This window comes from Pelobates fuscus, chromosome 5 (genome assembly GCF_036172605.1).
Source record: "Pelobates fuscus isolate aPelFus1 chromosome 5, aPelFus1.pri, whole genome shotgun sequence".
NCBI classification, from domain to species: Eukaryota; Metazoa; Chordata; class Amphibia; order Anura; family Pelobatidae; genus Pelobates; species Pelobates fuscus.
Genome location: NC_086321.1, coordinates 75,907,028 through 75,926,119, shown reverse-complemented (window position 1 = coordinate 75,926,119; position 19,092 = coordinate 75,907,028). Strand labels below are relative to the sequence as shown.

Below are 19,092 nucleotides of genomic sequence, written 5' to 3'. Positions count from 1 at the left end.
CAATGCTACAAACGCAATACCTCGTCACAAAGGCTGGTTCAGAAGCTCCAATGGGAGTATTGCCTAAATGGTGAAAAGAATTGATACTCAAAAGTCTGGAGGGTAAAAAGTAAATTCACAGGCTCAGCTCCTAGACATATAGTATAACTGTACTAGGGCTGGATAAAAGGCAGAGAGAGAGCAGGAACTTGAATTTAAATTGAGCTGATCTGTAGTCAGTCAGTCTGCATTCCTGGATAATGTCCCCGATGCTCCTAAACAAACACCTTCATGGGTGTCCTAACGCTGTCCCTAGCAGTCATCATACAGAGTCATTAACCCTCTAGACATCTCCCCAAACACAAATGTCTAAACAAAAAAACAAGAAGGCTTCCTCTGCGCCAAGGGGGGGAGGTTCTCCCTAATCGGAGTCTCTCAATCGATTATGAGCGTTCTATGATAAGCCCTTTTAAGGCTCTTGTCGGGGTATCCCTTAGAGCGAAACATGGAGCGTAACTCCTTCGCTCTAATCTTGAAATCCTCCACACCTGAACAATTGCATTGCCTCCACAGTCGGTTGGTAACACGCCCATCCTCTATTTAGTTGAGCCAGGGTGAGGCTGTGTGGGTGCTTGAGCGGAACCCTCCCTGCCCAGGTGTCTGCTAGCCCCACCCACTAATGACGCTTTCGTGCGTCTAGGTTTGGGAATGTGGCAATACTATCGACAGGAGGGGAGGAGTTGGGAGCGGTCGGGCTGATCGTCACCGCCCAGCACAGTCCGCATCTCTACACCTGTTTACAGTTTCACAGAACCACGATGCATACAGCTGATTGGCGGTCAATGTCAAGCAAGTACTAAACACATTGTAATTCTGAGTAGTATATATATTTTTTACATTTTTTTTTTTTCCCCCACTAGAGAACATGATTGGTTTAAACTAGACCTCCCAAAATATCTATTTCCTGAAGACCCATCTTACAGTACAAACATGATTGATGATGAAGCCTTAAAAGAAGTTTGTGAAAAATGTGAATGTACAGAGGAAGAGGTTCTGAGCTGCCTGTACAGCCGTAACCACCAGGATCCATTAGCTGTTGCCTACCATCTGATTATAGATAACCGTAGAATAATGAATGAGGCCAAAGATTTCTACTTGGCTACAAGCCCTCCGGATTCTTATATGGAAGAACCCAGTGTATCCCGTCCTCATCCGGAGAGAGTACCCTTTGTAGTAGCAGAGTCTCCTCGACAGAGGCACACTCTTGATGAGTTGAACCCACAAAAGTCCAAACACCAGGTTGGTGTAAGAAGAGCGAAGTGGCATCTTGGCATTAGAAGTCAGAGTCGACCCAATGATATCATGGCTGAGGTCTGCCGAGCAATGAAACAACTTGGCTATGAATGGAAGGTAACCAGAATATAACCAATAACCAAACCGTAAAATAGTGTATTTTTGTATTTTTTTTTTTTTTATCCTAATATTTCATTTAACCCCTTAACGCCGTTACGGCGTTCTATGCCGTCGCGGCTTTAAAGCCGTTGCGGCGGCGTAGAACGCCATAACGGCTTGCAGACCCTGGAGGAGAGATTTACTCACCTCCGCCGCGATCCTGTTCTGGAGGGCTGCCTGACAGCCCAGGCAGCCCCCCCCCCCCCCGGCAAGTGGGGCCTGTGAATCTGCCAGAAGGGGGACTGTCTAAAATATTAGACAGTCCCCCTGCTGGTAGGTAGTGTTAAAAAAAAAAAAATAAATATTAAACATGTTATAAAATAAATTAAATGCCTATATAAATTTAAATTAATCAAATGACATAATTATGTTATGTCTTGGAGAGTTACAGGGTCAAATATAGTGCTTGCGAATTAAATTCTCTGCACTTTCTCCTTGTGTTGTCAGGCATGGCAATCAAATTTAAATTAATCAAATTACATAATTATGTTAAAAAAATTACTTAAATATACACGTAGAATTTTAATATATATGCATTTATAGGTATTTAAATTCTACGTGTATACTAATGTAATCTTTTATGTAAATATATATTAATTCTAAGTGTATTATGTTACATATATATTAATAACAAAATACAGTTAGAATGAAATTACATATGAATATATAATTTATTTTAAATTTTGTTTCAATATTTTATTTATTATTGTAATTATACGTGTGTGTGTATATATATATATCATATATGTGTATTTTAATACTAATATATTAATATTAAAATACATTACGTATGACGATATATATATATATATATATATATATATAGTGTGTAACGTCATACGTAATGTATTTTAATAGTATATAAGTATTAAAATACACTTAGAATGACGTTGCGCATGTGTGTGTGTGTGTGTGTGTGTGTGTGTATATATATATATATATATATATATATACACGTATAATTACAATAATAAATAAATAAAATAATTAAATAAATAAAATATTGAAACAAAATTTAAAATTATATATTCATATGTAATTTCATTCTAACTGTATTTTGTTATTAATATATATAGGTAACAGAATACACTTAGAATGACATTCTATATCTATCTATATATATAAAATACAAATAACCGCATATATATATTTACATAAAAGATTACATTAGTATACACGTAGAATTTAAATACCTATAAATGCATATATATTAAAATTCTACGTGTATATTTAAGTAATCTTTTAACATAATTATGTCATTTGATTAATTTAAATTTGATTGTCATGCCTGTCAACACAAGGAGAAAGTGCAGAGAATTTAATTAGCAAGCACTATATTTGACCCTGTAACTCTCCAAGACACCATAAAACCTGTACATGGGGGTACTGTTTTACTCAGGAGACTTCGCTGAACTCAAATATTAGTGTTTTAAAACTGGTAAATTGTATTACAACGATGATATTTTAAGTAAGTGATGTTTTTTTCTGTGCATTTTTTTACAAACTGCACTTTTATGGACTATATTATTGTTGTAATATGTTTTACTGTTTTAAACACTAATATTTGTGTTTATTGAAAATCCCCCGAGTACAGGTTTTATGGTGGTTTGGAAAGTTAGAGAGTCACATATAAGGCTTGCATTTCATTTTTTTGCCATTGAAATTTGCCAGATTAGTTATGTTGCCTTTGAGACCGTATGGTAGCCCAGGAATAAGAATTACCCCCATGATGGCATACCATTTGCAAAAGTAGACAACCCAAGGTATTGCAAATGGGGTATGTCCAGTCATTTTTAGTAGCCACTTAGTCACAAACACTGGCCAAATATTCGTTTTTTGCTTTTTTTCCACACAAAAACAAATATGAATGCTAACTTTGGCCAGTGTTTGTGACTAAGTGGCTACTAAAAAAGACTAAACATACCCCACTTTCAATACCTTTTGGTTGTCTACTTTTTCAAATGGAATGCCCTTATGGGGGTAATTCTCACCCCTGGGCTACCACACAGTCTCAAAGGTAACATTACTAATCTGGCAAATTTCAATGTGAAAATGGAACATTCTATATTTGACCCTGTAACTTTCCAAAACACCATAAAACCTGTTAATGGGGGGTACTATTGTACTCGTGAGACATCGCTGTTTACAAATATGTGCATTTTTTTTGCAGTAAAACCTAACAGTATTATGACTGGGGGGGGGGGGGGGGTCTGGGTCTGTTTAGGTACCTGAGATCACGATTGATGTTTTAACTTTTTTTTTTTTTTTTTTTTTTTTTTCACGCTGTGCAGGTTTTGCCGTGGCTTGTCACGTCTCCATTGCAGAGTTCATCAATCTTTTTGATCTCAGCAAAGCCAATGCTTTCCCATATGTTCTGTATGGGTAACATTCAGTGCGTCCATGCAGAGCACTGACACAGGGCTCTCTAGTGGATGTCTGAGTGACCGCAACTAGAGGTCTTAGAAGGCAGCAATGTAAACACTGTCTTTTCTCTGAAAATGCAGTGTTTACTATGAAAAGGCAACAGGGACAGGATATAGGCTCCAGAACCACTACATTAAGCTGTAGTGGTTCAAGTGACTATAGTTCCCACTTTTAAAAAGGAAAAAAAAACCTGGCTCCTAACTTTTTTTTTTAGCTGACTCCTAGATTCCAAACAGATTTGTCAAGCCCTGGTTTAGTGCCTCTTTCCTTCTGCTGTTTGTGTTAATGCAATAAGCCTGTGAGGTATGTGCAGTGGGCTGGATGCTGGTGAAAATCATAAGTCTGTGTGAATAGAATGTGTAGATTTCCATTTTGTGTTAATTGATATAATATGCTTGAGTCTGACATGTATATTTATGTACAAACTATGACTTTCTGGCAGATATTTCTAAATTGTATATAGAAATTTTTTTTCCCCCTGTACAGAGATTTTCTTTAATATTCTGTGACATACACAATGTACAGCATAGTTCATGGAATGCTGCAAGTCTTCACCCTCATGCTTGATTTCAAAAAGCCTATGTATATAATACACATGACAACCTTTTTGCCAGTGTGTTTTGCTTATCTGTTTGCATTAATGAGTTTTTTTTTTTTTCTCTCACTTTAATCTTTCTAAAGATTGTCAATCCTTATTACCTGAGAGTCAGAAGACAGAATCCAATCACTAGCGTTTATGCAAAGATGAGCCTCCAGCTGTATCAGGTGGACAGCAGAACGTATCTCCTAGATTTTCGCAGCATTGATGGTACGTTGATTTTTAATTAAATTTGGTTTTCAGATGTTAAGAGTGGCACAAAATGATTTTTTAGAGTTGCACTTTTTATCTTTTATTTTAATTTTATTTTTGTATATTTAATCAACAAAATACTTTATTTTTTTCTGATAACATATGTTCAGTCTCTGGATATATGACAAGCAACCTTTTCAGCATTGGGAGATATGAAATCAGCACAGTATTGTATGATCGGTAGGCGCACCTGGAATATGGGGTGGACATGTCTGAAAGATTGTCAGCCTGGCATGAATAAACACTAGACTCACTATTCGTCGCTTTAACCAGCCCCACTCAAGGCTCTAAATGCTAGGGATCAACCGATTATCTGTATCGGCCAATACCGATAATGCAGACTGGGGCTGCCATCAGGGTACTGGGGGGCCCAACAAGCGCTTACTTACCTTCCCAGCAGCATCTTCAGCTCCTGTGTAAATCTCACGAGTCCTGCGGCCGTCAGTGTTGCCACGGGTTACCATGGCAACGCAGCACACAGGCCGCAAGAGTTAGACAGGGGAGCTGCTGGGAAGGTAAGTAAGAGTGTGCTAGGCCCCCTCTGCAGAGTCCATGCCACAGCACAACCAGGGAATGTCATATCCCCCCTCCCTGGCCAGGTAAGAAGCAGAGAGGGGGGGACTAAAAGGTTTTAAAAATGTAACCCTCCCCCCCCCCCGTTTTTATAACCCTAACCTACACACATACACGCTCTGCGCCCGTTGCCTACACGCTCTGCGCCCATTCTGTATCCACTACTGTCAAAAATAAATTAAAATACATGTTCAGTTAACAGTAGATTTGTGTAGAAAGTTGTTTTTTTTTTTATGTACAAGAATATCGCTAAGTTATTGGCTATAGGCCTGAAAGTTCACAGATTATCGGCTGTAAAAAAAAATAAAAAATCTATCAGTCGACCCCTATTAAATGCTCAGAGGGTTTGAGTGCACTTCACACACTGGGAGTGTCCAATGATGGGCTCATGCTGTCCTAGGTTTATTCTCTGATATCCCAAAAGGAGCCTGAATTTGGGACTATCCCGATAGATCCAGTACGACTGGGAGGTATGAATAAATCCTGATTTAACAAATGCAAACTGAAAAAGTACATTTTGAGAGCCCTGTTTGCAAACTTGGCCAAATGGCAATGTGAGTTGTGAGATGCATGGCACATTTATGGTTATACTTGGTGGACTATAATAGGTGGTGTTTTGGCTATAGTATTGCATAGTATTGGACTTTGGGTATTTGTTAGTAAACCTGTTTTCTTGTTGAAAGATACTAAAGGTGTTAGAAATGTGTTAGAATATGAAGCGTTTGTAGCTTACCTTGTTGAAGAGTGATAGGTGGGAAAACTGTAGGTCTTGAGAGAGCGGAGGTGGGGGCTGGAGTAACCCTTTAAGTCTGTGGTCTCCATGACTCCTTAGGCAAGCAGAAATGCTGCACTTAGATTCCTTCCTTCATGACCACTCATAAAGCATGTTTGTCTGTTTCTGCTAGCAGCAAGTGTTATCTGCTTCTACCTTTGCAAGTAGTGCTCCAGCAAGCTGAAGCCTAGACATCTTGTCCCTCCATCGGGTGTGCTTTCCCTGCCTCCATACATTATGAATTATTGACTTTATATATTAATATACCTCCCCTGCTCAGAGTACAGTCCAGTCAAATGCTTCTGAGACCCACTTGATTGGACGAAAGAGAGGAAAGGTAAAACATCAGAAGGGGTGTGAAAATAGTGTCTAGTATGGTAGTATATAGATTAAGAGAAAAGGGGGTTACTAGAACCCTTTTCAGAGTCTAATGAACTATATACGTTTGGGAATATATAGCACTCCCCCTGATGACGTAATCCAGGACTAATCTGTCGTGGAGCACCAACGTACAGTGAAAGGGAATTTCTGGAGAAAATTACAGTAGTGACTGTATATGAGATAGGGACTACTTTTTAAAACTCCTCTCCTGACGGTTTTATATAAAATACAGATATTTAGTAGATCTACCCAATCAATGCATGCATTCATTGAGGGTATATATGAAAAGAGCTTGCAAAAGCTGCAGTTTGTATGAACTGTGGCCTTTATTAAACCCTCCATTTTCCACCAGAAAAGACTAGCAGTCTCTTCAAAGTGAATAAACCTTCTCATTGAAAACTTCTGAATCTGTGCCTCGCACTTCTTGTCTGAGGTCTGTGGAGGTTTCTAAAGTGCCAATTTATCATAGAAATACATATATTTAAAATGGTTTAGTCAAGTGCTTTATGGGTGTGGAGTGATCCTTCCAGTGTTTTCTTTATGAACTAAAAACTGTTGCTACTGTTTTTTGTTCATGAACTCCATATTGATCTAGTAGGAAACAATTTTTTTTTTTTTTTAACTTTTAATAATTTTTCAAATCTTTAATCGTACAAAGGTCTCAAGTAATTTTGAGGGGAAATTAAGAATATCGGACAGTAGTGGGGAAGACTCTGTTATGCTTAATGTTTACTCCCACCCAAGCTTGAGTTTAACCAGTTAATTTTTTTTTTTTTTTTTGTATAAACCTCATGTGCTACTTTTTGATTTTTGTAAAACTGTAAATATCTTTTGCTCCACAGATGAGGTTACCGAACCAAAATCTGAAAGTGCCACACCTAGATCTGGTTCCATTGGCAACAATTCACGGCCGTTGCAGAAGAATGATACTGAAGCTGAAGGCCAAGGAAAGTCCTCAGATGGTTCAGTCCCATCGTCCTTGACCTCCTCGGTTGACTCCACAAATGCTGAAGTGGTCCCAAGGCCAGGAAGCCATACAATTGAGTTTTTTGAAATGTGTGCAAATTTAATTAAAATACTTGCACGATAGGCCGAAGCCTTGGCCTATTTCATATCCAGCAATAAGCATGCAGTAACTTGTAGCCAAATGCTTCCAGTTTTAATCCAGTCATTATCTATATATAAAGAGCTGAAAGCAACATCACAAATGCAATTTGCACATTGATTGGAAGACTTTTTTATGTTTTTTTTTTGTTAGATTTAAGACCGTGAAACTAATGTGTGATCATTATTTTTAATAGGTAAAATGCCAACAAGTATAATTTGTATATATTTTTCAAGTTGGCAAACTTTAAATTGCACATTTTATTGAACACTGGGCTATATTTCATAATTCCAAAAACTTTTCCTCTCTTCCCTTATACTTTAGTTCTTTTCTTCACATATTTAATCTGGTTTAAGCATGTGGTTTGACCATTATTGTGCTGCTTAAACATGCTTTGGGATGCACCAATCTTTGCTCAAAATCAAAATGGTAAATTAATAGGCTAGACATTTTGTACAAATGTAATAAAAATGAAGATTTCTTTTTTTTTTTTTATAGATATATTTATAAATATATATATCTACACAACCTGATAACATGCTAAGGGAAATAGTGTTTTTTTTTTTTTGTTTTTTTTTTTTAAAGTTGGTTAAATCTTGAAAATACCATGTGACTGGTTAAAGAAACTGCTGGTTTATAAGTATACTTTTGTTTTTTTTCCCACAAGTGCTCATTTTGGCATTCACTTGCCAGGTTTTAACTTTCTAGGCTTTTAAAGTGGTGGCCGAAGTAAATGTAAAATGTGTCAACGGTCTACACTTGTGCTACCTTAATCACAAGTTTTTATATGCAACACATAAAAGGAAGTGCTGTATTGCTAACAAATCATTGGGGCATAAGTCTATGTACACTCTTTTTAATTATTAAAACATTCCATTTTTTTTTTCTTTTTAATGCATTGTACCTCATAGGAATCTTCAGCCTTTGCAAGTGTTTTATAACCTGTATGTCATGTCCATAAGATTGATCCCACCAGTTGATCTCAAACTCCTCATTTTAATTGATGAATGTGCATTAAACTTGACTTTATATTAACTTGATTTCTGGAATATTTCAAAAGCTGGCTAAAAAGTAAAGCATATATGGCTTGGTGGGTACTGTGTACTAACTTGATGCGTTTGGTAAGTGTAATCCTTTTTAAAATGCTGTAGATAAACTGTCCATGATCAATCTAGAGCAGGGGTCCTCAAACTCCGGCCCCCAGATGTTGCTGAACTTCAACTCCCATGATTCTCTGGCTAGCTATGTAATTAAAAGAATAATGGGCGTTGTAGTTAAGCAACATCTGGGGGGCCGGAGTTTGAGGACCCCTGATCTAGAGGCTTGTTGACCGTATTGCAGAAACTCTAAAGAGAGCAGAATGAGGTAACCTTCAAATGCGTAATCAAACTTATTCTAGACTAGGGGATGTTGTGATTTGACAGTTGCAAGTTTCTGCTGGGGACATCTCTCATATCTCTCATCTATCTTAATGCAGTGACCATAGCAATATAGTTGTTTTAAATAAATCATTAAGTGTGTGTATATATTTCTTTTAAATTTGATTTGGTGTATACATATTCAGAATTTTCAGAAGTGCTTAAATGTTCCCCAATGGCCATGTATATTCTATAACATTTAAATTCTACTTTTTAGTTTTGAAAGTCACAAATTATTTCTCCTTAAGACTTCAGAGGTTTAAAAGTTCTTTATATATTTGTTTGCCTTTTTGATGAATGAATATGTGTAGTCTGTGGTGGAGGGGGGAGAGACACAAAATAACCGTTATTTCTGTATTTTTTTGGAATTTCAATATCACAAGGGTTTAATATGGTCCAACAGTCAATCGATGGGAGTATCAGACAGACTTACATAGAACTGGCCATGCCCAATACGAACTGCTAGAATGAATGGAGAATTGATTGTTTAAGCCTGCCTTTCTATACATGATACCTCATTCTTCTAATTGCCCCCAAATATCACTGAATGGATGGAAGCTCTTGACTTTAATTTGTATATGACTATTTTTATTTTCATATACATAAATATGTAGTTTTGTTTTATTTTTTTCAGCAGCATGTTTGGTTTCTTTTATTTTCAGTGTGTAAATTGAGAACTCAAGGTTTAGTCTACTTGAATGGTAAACCCCAAAGTAGTCCTTCACAAATACCATTTATTGTAAAACACCTTCTCTAATTAGACATATCGGGTATCCAGCTGTTCATAAAATATAAATGAAATGGTCAACCACAAGTTTATATCTATATATAAAAAACAACTAATAAGCTGTGACAAGACCCTCATTTTCTTATGAGATACTACTTTAGATGGCACCAGTTTTGATTTTATGTAAAATATACCCTATTGATAGAATGTTGATATTTCTAGAAGTGTCTAGAAGATGTTACTGACCTTATATTAATTTACATTATGAATCCAATGTGACAAACTCCTTAAACTAAAATCTCATTATTTTCAACATTCGATCAAGCCGTTCCAAGCATCAGTTAATGGTACATGGTATTGGTAAACCCGCAGAAGCCTGAGGTTTACCGGCCTGTCTATGCCATCTGAGTGGAAATGTATAGATATATTGAAAATAAACTTTTATTTTTTGTATAACCTACTTCATATGGATACAAAGAGGACCTCACCTGATGCTGAATTAAAAGAAAGTTTGTTTTTGGGGTGTTGTGTTTTTATCTATCTTAAAACAAACCCAAGTTTTGTAGTATTTCGGTTAAAGTGGCTCAGTAGCAGTCTAGGGTCTCTGCATAATTTGATAAACCCTGGTGGTATCACTGCTGGCTATTTGCCCGAGGGTGTTGAGCTATAGTTGCCTGAACCTCTCCCTTGTGTGCACTGCCATGCTCGTCTGGCCGATCCTCTTCAGCTGCCATCCACACTGTATTCTTGAGCATGTGAGTACATCACTGAGGTCTATGGGGAATCCTTCATAGACGTGTTTTTTTTAGGTGCCACTAGTGATGGCTATAGTCTTGACAAAGCTGGACTTTGCCTTTTTGTCAAGCAAAGTAACACTATGACAAAGTAAAGACTTAATAATTTGTGATGGGTTGGAATTTCAATGACATTAAAGTCAATGTGAGTATATTATATGGCTTGCTTGGGGTGAGGCAGGTGCCCCAGCCATTTTGTTGTTTAGAAAGCATTTCAATTCATTGATCAATTCAATTAACCACCAAATTTTATTTACATGACCAGTTCAATTAAAGATAGACGGAATGAAACTACTGAATGATATATTGCTTTAGAAGCGATTTATTGATTACTCCAGTTTTAAAGCACTGCAATCTCCCAGATCTGTAAATTAATTGTACCTGCTTTGGGTCACATTTCAATTAGGACTATCCTCCCTATGGACTCTAAATGTGCAATGCAGTGCCTGACCATTTAGGCCAGAAAACGGTAACCAAGTCAATCCGTTCCTATATTCCCCAAGCAAGCCCGAGACAGCCTTCTGTAGACATCTATGCTGAAAACTGACTGTGAGTGGGGTATTTTCAAAGATCTTTAGGTCTATACATTTGCTGCTAAAAGTAAAGAGGGTTGCACTCAATCATAAAAATCACAGGGTGCTGAGTGTGGGTCAGCATACCCCAGAAAACTGGAATGAAAGGAAAAAAGAAATAAAAATCTCAGGCACTCTCTGAGAAGTTTAAGCAGCTTTAATGGACACTGCAATGTTTCAACCTGTACCCAGATCTTTATCAAGCTTGATAAAGACCTGGGTACAGGTCGAAACATTGCAGTGTCCATTAAAGCTGCTTAAACTTCTCACAGAGAGTACCTGAGCTTCTTTTATATATTTGTTTGCTAGCATAATACATAGATGACATTTTGGCACTTAAATGTAAACGTAAGTTGTGTGTACCATGACCGGTGCACTTTCATGTTCCTAAAGGGACATTTTAGTCTCCAGAACAACTACAGCTCATCGTGGTTCTGGTGAGTGCATGGAAATGCATCCAGGGACCATCTATAAACACTTGTCTTCAGAGAAGAGGCAGTGTTCACATTACATTGCTGCCAGCCACCCCATGTTTGCTCCATTTAAAGGGACACTCCAGGCACCCAGACCACTTCTGCCCATTGGAGTGGTCTGGGTGCCAACTCCCACTACTCTTAACCCTGCAACTGTAATAATTGCCTTGCAGGGTTAACTCCACCTCTAGTGGCTGTCTACTAGACAGCCACTAGAGGGCACTTCCTGGTTTCTAGCACAGGAAACCTGTGTGAGGACCTCCAGTGTCTCTCATTTCCCCATAGGAAAGCATTGAAATGCATTTTCAATGCTTTCCTATGGGGAGTGCATGCGCAGCATTGCTGCGCATCAGGTCTCCCCGGCCGGTGGGCAGGATCAGTCTCGCCCACCGGCCGACACAATCAGAGGGAGGCGCGGAGGAAGAAGCAGCTTGTGGGACATCGTCGCTGCCTCTGGTAAGTGACTGAAGGGGTTTTCACCCCTTCAGCGACTGGGGGGTGGAAGGGAGAGGGGGACCTGCAGTGCCAGGAAAACGGATTGTTTTCCTGGCACTGGAGTTTCCATTTAAGAGTTCATAAAGTATGTAGGTGCAGCATCCCTTCCTGTCTCAGAGAAATTTGCCTTTTTACCTAATACTAGCAAGTTTATTGTAGGTGTAGAAGCCCTATAAAGGGTTAAATGTGAAAGTTTATAAAATACCCCTTCCTGTCTTAGTGTAAATTCCTGGCTGATATCAGCAAATCTGACTAGTGTAGGACTCACCTTTGAGGCTTGCATTGACATGGCAGGTGAGCTTATATTCAAATGGCCACTGGAATGAAACTAAAGAGCCTCCATTTTGTTTAAATGTACATAGGGATTTGGGCCAGAATGCAGGTAGCTTTCTCTTTTGTTTATTTGTGGTCGGTTAATATCGTAAACGTGGAATACCTTGTGTTAGGAATTAGGTTGGTATTGTGTGCCGGGACCGACGGAAGGGTAGGCCTGTAAAAGAGAGCTCCACGAATGGATTGTATAAGAGGGTGGGGTGGGTGAACAGCGTGCGTTACGGCAAGGTAGGAATGGGGGGAGTAGTGTTTTATATAGGAACACTAACTCCTCCCACAAATACAGGTCTTCGACCTTAAACTTGTGGTCGGTTAATATCGTAAACGTGGAATACCTTGTGTTAGGAATTAGGTCGGTGTTGTGGGCCGGGACCGACGTAGGGTTAGGCCTGTAAAAGAGGCCAAAGAAAAAAAATGCAAAAAACACACTTATTGCAATGTAATTATCTCTTTAAGATTCGTTTGCCTTATCTCTTATCCGTTGTGGAATGTTCCTGTATGACGTAACTGATGCTAGTGAACCTAATTTATTATATGCTGGCGTACTGCAACTGGATGCGGTAATTTGAATGGAGGTCCTAGACAGGAGTCAGTGGCCCTAATCTAATGCAAGGGGATTATTTAGTAAATCTAGTGTCTTGACTGTCTGGATTGAAAGTTGACGTGATATGTGGTAGTGTGAGGAGACTTGACTGTCAGTCTGATTGGCAGTGATCGCGTAGTACTAGGGCTCCGTAACTCTTGGAAAGTATGAAGGCCTAGAGGTATTAGACCAGATTTGTGTGAACGGATGTTGTCTAGGGAGTCGGATTTCCGTCCATGTCTGTTATTGAGGAGTGATGAACCAATTACTTATACCTTAATATCCTTATGTAAGCATTTAAGAAGACTGTGTATGGTTAAAAGCTTGACCTAAACGTGTTGTTGTATCTCTGATTGTTGTAGTGTATTAGTGTTGAATGAAAGGTGGCAAAAGAGGTATAATATACTACAGTTTGAACGTTATGCTTGTAGATGTTGTATTCCACTGAGTCCTGGAAGACTGTCACGTTCTGTTGCATGTATGCTTAGTGACAGCGAGTAACGTTATTAGGTGATAACTTGTTGCCGTCCCAAGCCGGGCAACTAGTTGTTGACATTGAATCGGGTGTTGTCAGTTGGGTGAGGTACGAGGCTAACTGACTCTTGATCAGGAATCCCTAATAATTATGTGGATGCTGGCACCTAGGATAATGGTTTAACTGAACAAATTGGGAGTTGGTCGAAACCAGGCGGAATGATGTTTAAGGCAGAGGATGCGACTGAAAGCAGAGCAGACATAATAATGCTGAGACAATGTTTATTGTATAGCTGGGGCTCCCTTCAAATCATATGTGATTATCTGAGGAGATTGGAACGTCTAGGGTGCGCACTGAGAGTGACCCCCACCTAGTGTAGGACCCGTGTAATGAATATACCACCAAGTGCAGGACGGACGTGACACCCTAAGAACGTCAAAGCTAAAAGTACTGAACTCATGATCTTTGATACAACATGTACGGGCAGACGGTCTTGACATGAGTCCCGAGGCATATGGCACATACGTGAAGTAACCCACAGTTGGCAAAACTACATATACCCGAGTTAAAATTATTGCAAATAAGCGGGTGAGTACCTAGACCATGAGGGGGTATGAAAGGGGATGCGGGGGGCCAACTCTGTGGGGGTGGAGGGCCTATACGAGCCGGGCTCGTGTTCTCTAAAACAGTCTATTATTGAAGGACTGAAAATTGGCCAGAATGGCGTTTAAACTCCCTATTATGGTGGAGATTTCCCCTTGTGAGCTGGTCCCCAACACAGAAACCTCCGGGTTTGGTTCAGTGGTTGTACTAGGGAGGAATGGTTCGTTTTCCATGTTACCTTCTTGGAACGTACTGAAAAAGAACATCACAACAACAAATAATTGATTAATAACAAAACAGTTGAATAAGTGTAGAACTGGCTGGCCAACTAGTGCTGAAGCGAAAAGCTCTCTACCCCGTGACCGGTGAGGCCCTGCTAGTTGCAAAGCGGCTGGTGAGAGGCTGTACCTATGATTTGGGCGTGGGGCTCGTGCCACTAGCGTGGTGGCAGGGTCTTGGCCTCTCAGTGACAGTAAAAGATCCAAATATGTGTGGCCGTGTCAGGTGAGGCCCTATCTATGAACCCGATAGGTGGGCTAATGCGAGGTTCTAACTATGATTTGGGCCGAGGGGCAAAATCTCCGTGTTGAGATTGGGGAGTTGGCCTCGCGGGACCAGATCCGTAGTACGACTAAGACCAGCAACCTAACCCTAAACAGCCAGTACTCTGATCCTGGACAGGGGCTTGATAAGCGTGGAACGTAAAGTATGCAGCAAACCAAGTTGAGGTTGATAGACCGTGAGGTTCATATTACAGGGAAAATAAGCAAGAAGAGTAGGAACTGTGGATGTGGGATAGTAGAGAGAGAAAGTATGACCAACCCAGTATAGTTGTCGGAGATGTGGATGATAGCGCAGTAACCATAAACCCAGAGGATGCTGAAGAAGCTCTGGACAGCAACTATATAACCCTGAAGGGAGATTTTCAGGAAGGCATTGTGCCAAGAAAAGCGTGATAGTATCATACGGTGAGAGGAGGATGTAAAGAGTGAGGCTTGTATGAAAACAGGACGACTGTCCATAGATAGCGAGTTTGAGTAAACGTATGACGGGTTATCGAGTAGAGCCGTGGCCTGACGAGTAAGGTGGGAAATCAAGCCCCCGTATCCCAATACCCCAACGTGTAAATGCGTGGCCTTGATGAGGCAGTAGATTGACAAATGAACGAAAAAGTATTCGTACCTGGTTGACACCTGGAGAAAAACGAACCAGTAATTGACTGGCAATAGAATGCTGTCTTGAACCTGAAATCAAGGTGCGGTTTAAAAAAAAAAAAAGGAAAGGACAACCTTAAAATATAAGTGGCCTCTAAACAGTATCAGATTACGCTGAACATGTAGAAAGCAACTCAGTTGGTTGTACTAGTAGAAGCTAGTAGGTAATAACTATTGTGAATTACGTGGTGTTGCATATAGATTTATAACCATTGGTTCTGTGTGTGCTGAAGAGACTAAGGATAGTGACTAAATTCCCCTATAAGGTTATCCTTGAAGATATTGTGCTAAAGCGTGGTAGGATTTAATGGATGACAATAGTGAAGGAAAAGGAGTTAAGGGAGTCTAGGGTGTTTATGGTTGGTGTTGTGTTGGTATCGCATGACGACTAGTAGTGTGGATCCGTGCCTGATGAGGTAAGGCGAGAAATCAAGTCCCCATATATGTTAATAATGCCTTTATAGTGATGCGTGGCCTTGCAGGCAGTAAATAGAGACTTGAATTAGGATAGATTAGTACCTGAAAAGCACGGAACCTATGGGAGTAATGACCGTTATAGTAAATGCCTTGCAAAATCTGTAATTGAGGTAGCAGAAAAAGGAGGAAGGGGTAGTATTGTTCCTTGCAAATATCACTGAGATGATATGAAAAATAATATATTAGAACAATCAATACACAGTGCAATGTCAGACATTGAATAGTGTTACTGGGATGCACCAATTGTAAATACACCTTTAACAAACCTGAATTGTTTTTTATTTATTTTTTTTGCAAAGTGAAAACACACATTACGTTACAAAACATATGGATAGTATGTAGCTTTCTTGCATGCTCTTAGTAATCTCTGCTGATTCCGATATGAATACATTGTTAATGTGCCAATAAAGTACATTGCTGTACTAAAACATACAATGTATCTCACAACCAAAACTAAAGAGAATCAAAGAAATGTAACGTGCAAGCAGTGCAATTATGAGTGTTTGATCCCACAAAAATGATGAATAGCAGAGATACAGAGAAAACTATGATCTTCTCAACAATGATGCTGTAAACCAGGATAACATCTATAAAAAATATTAAAAGAAAGCATAGACAAATATTTCACAATTGCAGAGGTCACACACTCACCAAGTTTGACATAATCTTATGATACCATAATACACTCTTTGTGGTTAGGGACAATTAAGCTGAAGAAGAAATGGGTATTTGTCAGCAGGGATGTAAAGGAACACACTGTGTTAGTAGCCTGCAAAAGGAGTCACCTAGGTAAAATAGTTTTAAGTGGGAGAGAGAAACATACAACAAGATAGTGAATTGTTGAATGGAAAATAGCCCGAATGCGGCTATTTATTGATTACCTAATGTTCGAATGTTTGATGGTACTTTTATACGAATGAAGGAGCGGTAGTACAGAGCGGATGCAGTAATTTATATGAATTAATAAAAAACGAATAAACAGACAAATTGCAACCTGTGATTGCAGTCTCATATGTCCGTGTTGAAAAAAATGGAAGAATGAGACAGCGCTTACTTAACTTATAGGCAGCAACCTTAAAAGGAATCCCTCAAACCCTTTAAAATAAGACAAGAAAAACAATAAAAAAAGGCTGCGCCACAATCAGTAATAAAAAGTCCAGTTAAAAGGCAAAAGTCCAAATATATTATCCTTACAAATGGTCTTTAGTGATGAGGTCTTCTACTATTGCAGTGGATCCACTTTATATGAAAGATAAAAAGAGAGAAGGACAACCAATGGTGCAGTATGTAAAATTCAAATATAGACGTAAAGGAGTAATAATATAAAACTCACATTTGCCAGAGCTAATAACCAGCTCTGGGGTGAAGCGCATACAGCGGTTTAATCCCCGCTTGTGGGATATAAATGGATTCCTCTCCGTCACTGTCCAATTCTCGGATAAAAAGAGACAACCAATAGTGCTCACTGTATGGTAATATTGATAAAAGAATGTACTTACAAGAAAAGAGCAGACCAACTGCTCTGTGATGACAGCGTGGGTGGATTTATCCCCACCTAAGGATTTCTTTAGGTACAGGAAACTTCCAAAGATGTATTTCAGAGGTTTTACATAAAACCAATAAAAGGTGAATAAGATAATACTAAAAAGCCAGGGTAAAATAGATTATGTGTCTATAAAAAAGGTAATTGGCATCTAATGGATATCTAATATTGTGTTCTTTTATATATATTAAAGTATTTTTGGTCATTTTATTGTGCCAATTACCTTTTTTATAGACACATAATCTATTTTACCCTGGCTTTTTAGTATTATCTTATTCACCTTTTATTGGTTTTATGTAAAACCTCTGAAATACATCTTTGGAAGTTTCCTGTACCTAAAGAAATCCTTAGGTGGGGATAAATCCACCCACGCTGTCATCACAGAGCAGTTGGTCTGCTCTTTTCTTGTAAGTACATTCTTTTATTCTTTTATCAATATTACCATACAGTGAGCACTATTGGTTGTCTCTTTTTATCCGAGAATTGGACAACAGTGACGGAGAGGAATCCATTTATATCCCACAAGCGGGGATTAAACCGCTGTATGCGCTTCACCCCAGAGCTGGTTATTAGCTCTGGCAAATGTGAGTTTTATATTATTACTCCTTTACGTCTATATTTGAATTTTACATACTGCACCATTGGTTGTCCTTCTCTCTTTATCTTTCATATAAAGTGGATCCACTGCAATAGTAGAAGACCTCATCACTAAAGACCATTTGTAAGGATAATATATTTGGACTTTTGCCTTTTAACTGGACTTTTTATTACTGATTGTGGCGCAGCCTTTTTTTATTGTTTTTCTTGTCATATGTCCGTGTGTTCGTATGTACAGTTAAGGAAAAAGTCGAACGGCGGGAATAGCCCGAACGCGGCTATTCTCGACGATTACCTGGTGTTCGTTAGTTTGAGTTGCGAGCATTTGAACGAATGCCGGTGGGAAAGCCGCGAGGAATGATGGGACCGGAAGCGCGCTGTTGTGGACCCGAAAGTTGCGCTGACGAGAGGGAGGCGAGCAGGCCAGGTGAACAGCGTGCGTTACGGCAAGGTAGGAATGGGGGAGTAGCGTTTATATAGGAACGCTAACTCCCCCCACAAATACAGGTCTTCGACCTTAAACATAGTAAAGCCTAGGAACACCTCCACTGGCCACTCCTCAAACTACCAATGGAGGTGCTCCCTGGGGCAGTGTTGCACAGTGTGCAGGACTGTAATTTCAGCGTGGAGATGCTGAACTTTCCTCAGAGTCTAGGTGCAGCATTTCACTTAGGAAATACTCCACCTGCAGAGATATTTCAGATGTATGCCAAAGGTGTGACTCCACCTCCAGCAGCATAATTCGTACATTGTTCTGGGCAGGCTAATGCCAATTCTTTGCATATTCTAGGGCAGGCACAGGCAATCTTCAGCACTTCAGATCTTCTGGACTACACCTCCCATGATGATTTGCCAGAGTATTATGGGGGCTGTAGTCCATAAAAGCTGGAGTGTCGTAGGTTGCCTATCACTAGAGTCTAGTGTGCATCCGCATCAAATGCTACTTTAGAAGTTTGACTTGGTTCTCACAGGAAGCAACCTTAACTGCCTGTTGGGAAGAGAGTGTCTAACCCCTACAATGGCACTCAATGATTCCTTGCAGTGGACTGCAGAAAGGAAAATAAGCCAGGAGGCAGATATGCTGGGCTTTGGTGCCCCAACTTCAGAGTTGAAACATTGCCAACCGTTAACTTATAAACAGTTAGAACATACAAGGATAATCCTGCCCCTGTAACAAGTTATCATTTGATGCAATATCTGTTGTAGATCTGAATAAATCATCCTTCAGATCTGTGGATCTTAGTTGTCTCCT

General features: G+C 39.3%; 2 protein-coding genes across 2 annotated transcripts in view; one reads left to right on the top strand and one right to left on the bottom strand.

Annotated features, from left to right (window-relative positions):
- PRKAA1 (protein kinase AMP-activated catalytic subunit alpha 1) overlaps positions 1-8,076 on the top strand; it is a 49,105-nt gene extending 41,029 nt beyond the window's left edge. The window contains exons 7-9 of the mRNA XM_063454001.1: positions 900-1,389; positions 4,537-4,663; positions 7,274-8,076. Coding sequence (XP_063310071.1) covers positions 900-1,389; positions 4,537-4,663; positions 7,274-7,521 — 865 coding nt within the window. The 3' untranslated portion in view covers positions 7,522-8,076. The remainder of the gene's footprint in view (positions 1-899; positions 1,390-4,536; positions 4,664-7,273) is intronic.
- Positions 1-13,259, bottom strand: part of C7 (complement C7) — a 251,950-nt gene extending 238,691 nt beyond the window's left edge. Inside the window, exon 1 of the mRNA XM_063454005.1 lies at positions 13,249-13,259. The gene's annotated coding sequence lies outside the window, so the exon portion shown is untranslated. The remainder of the gene's footprint in view (positions 1-13,248) is intronic.
- Between the last annotated feature and the right edge of the window lie 5,833 nt (positions 13,260-19,092).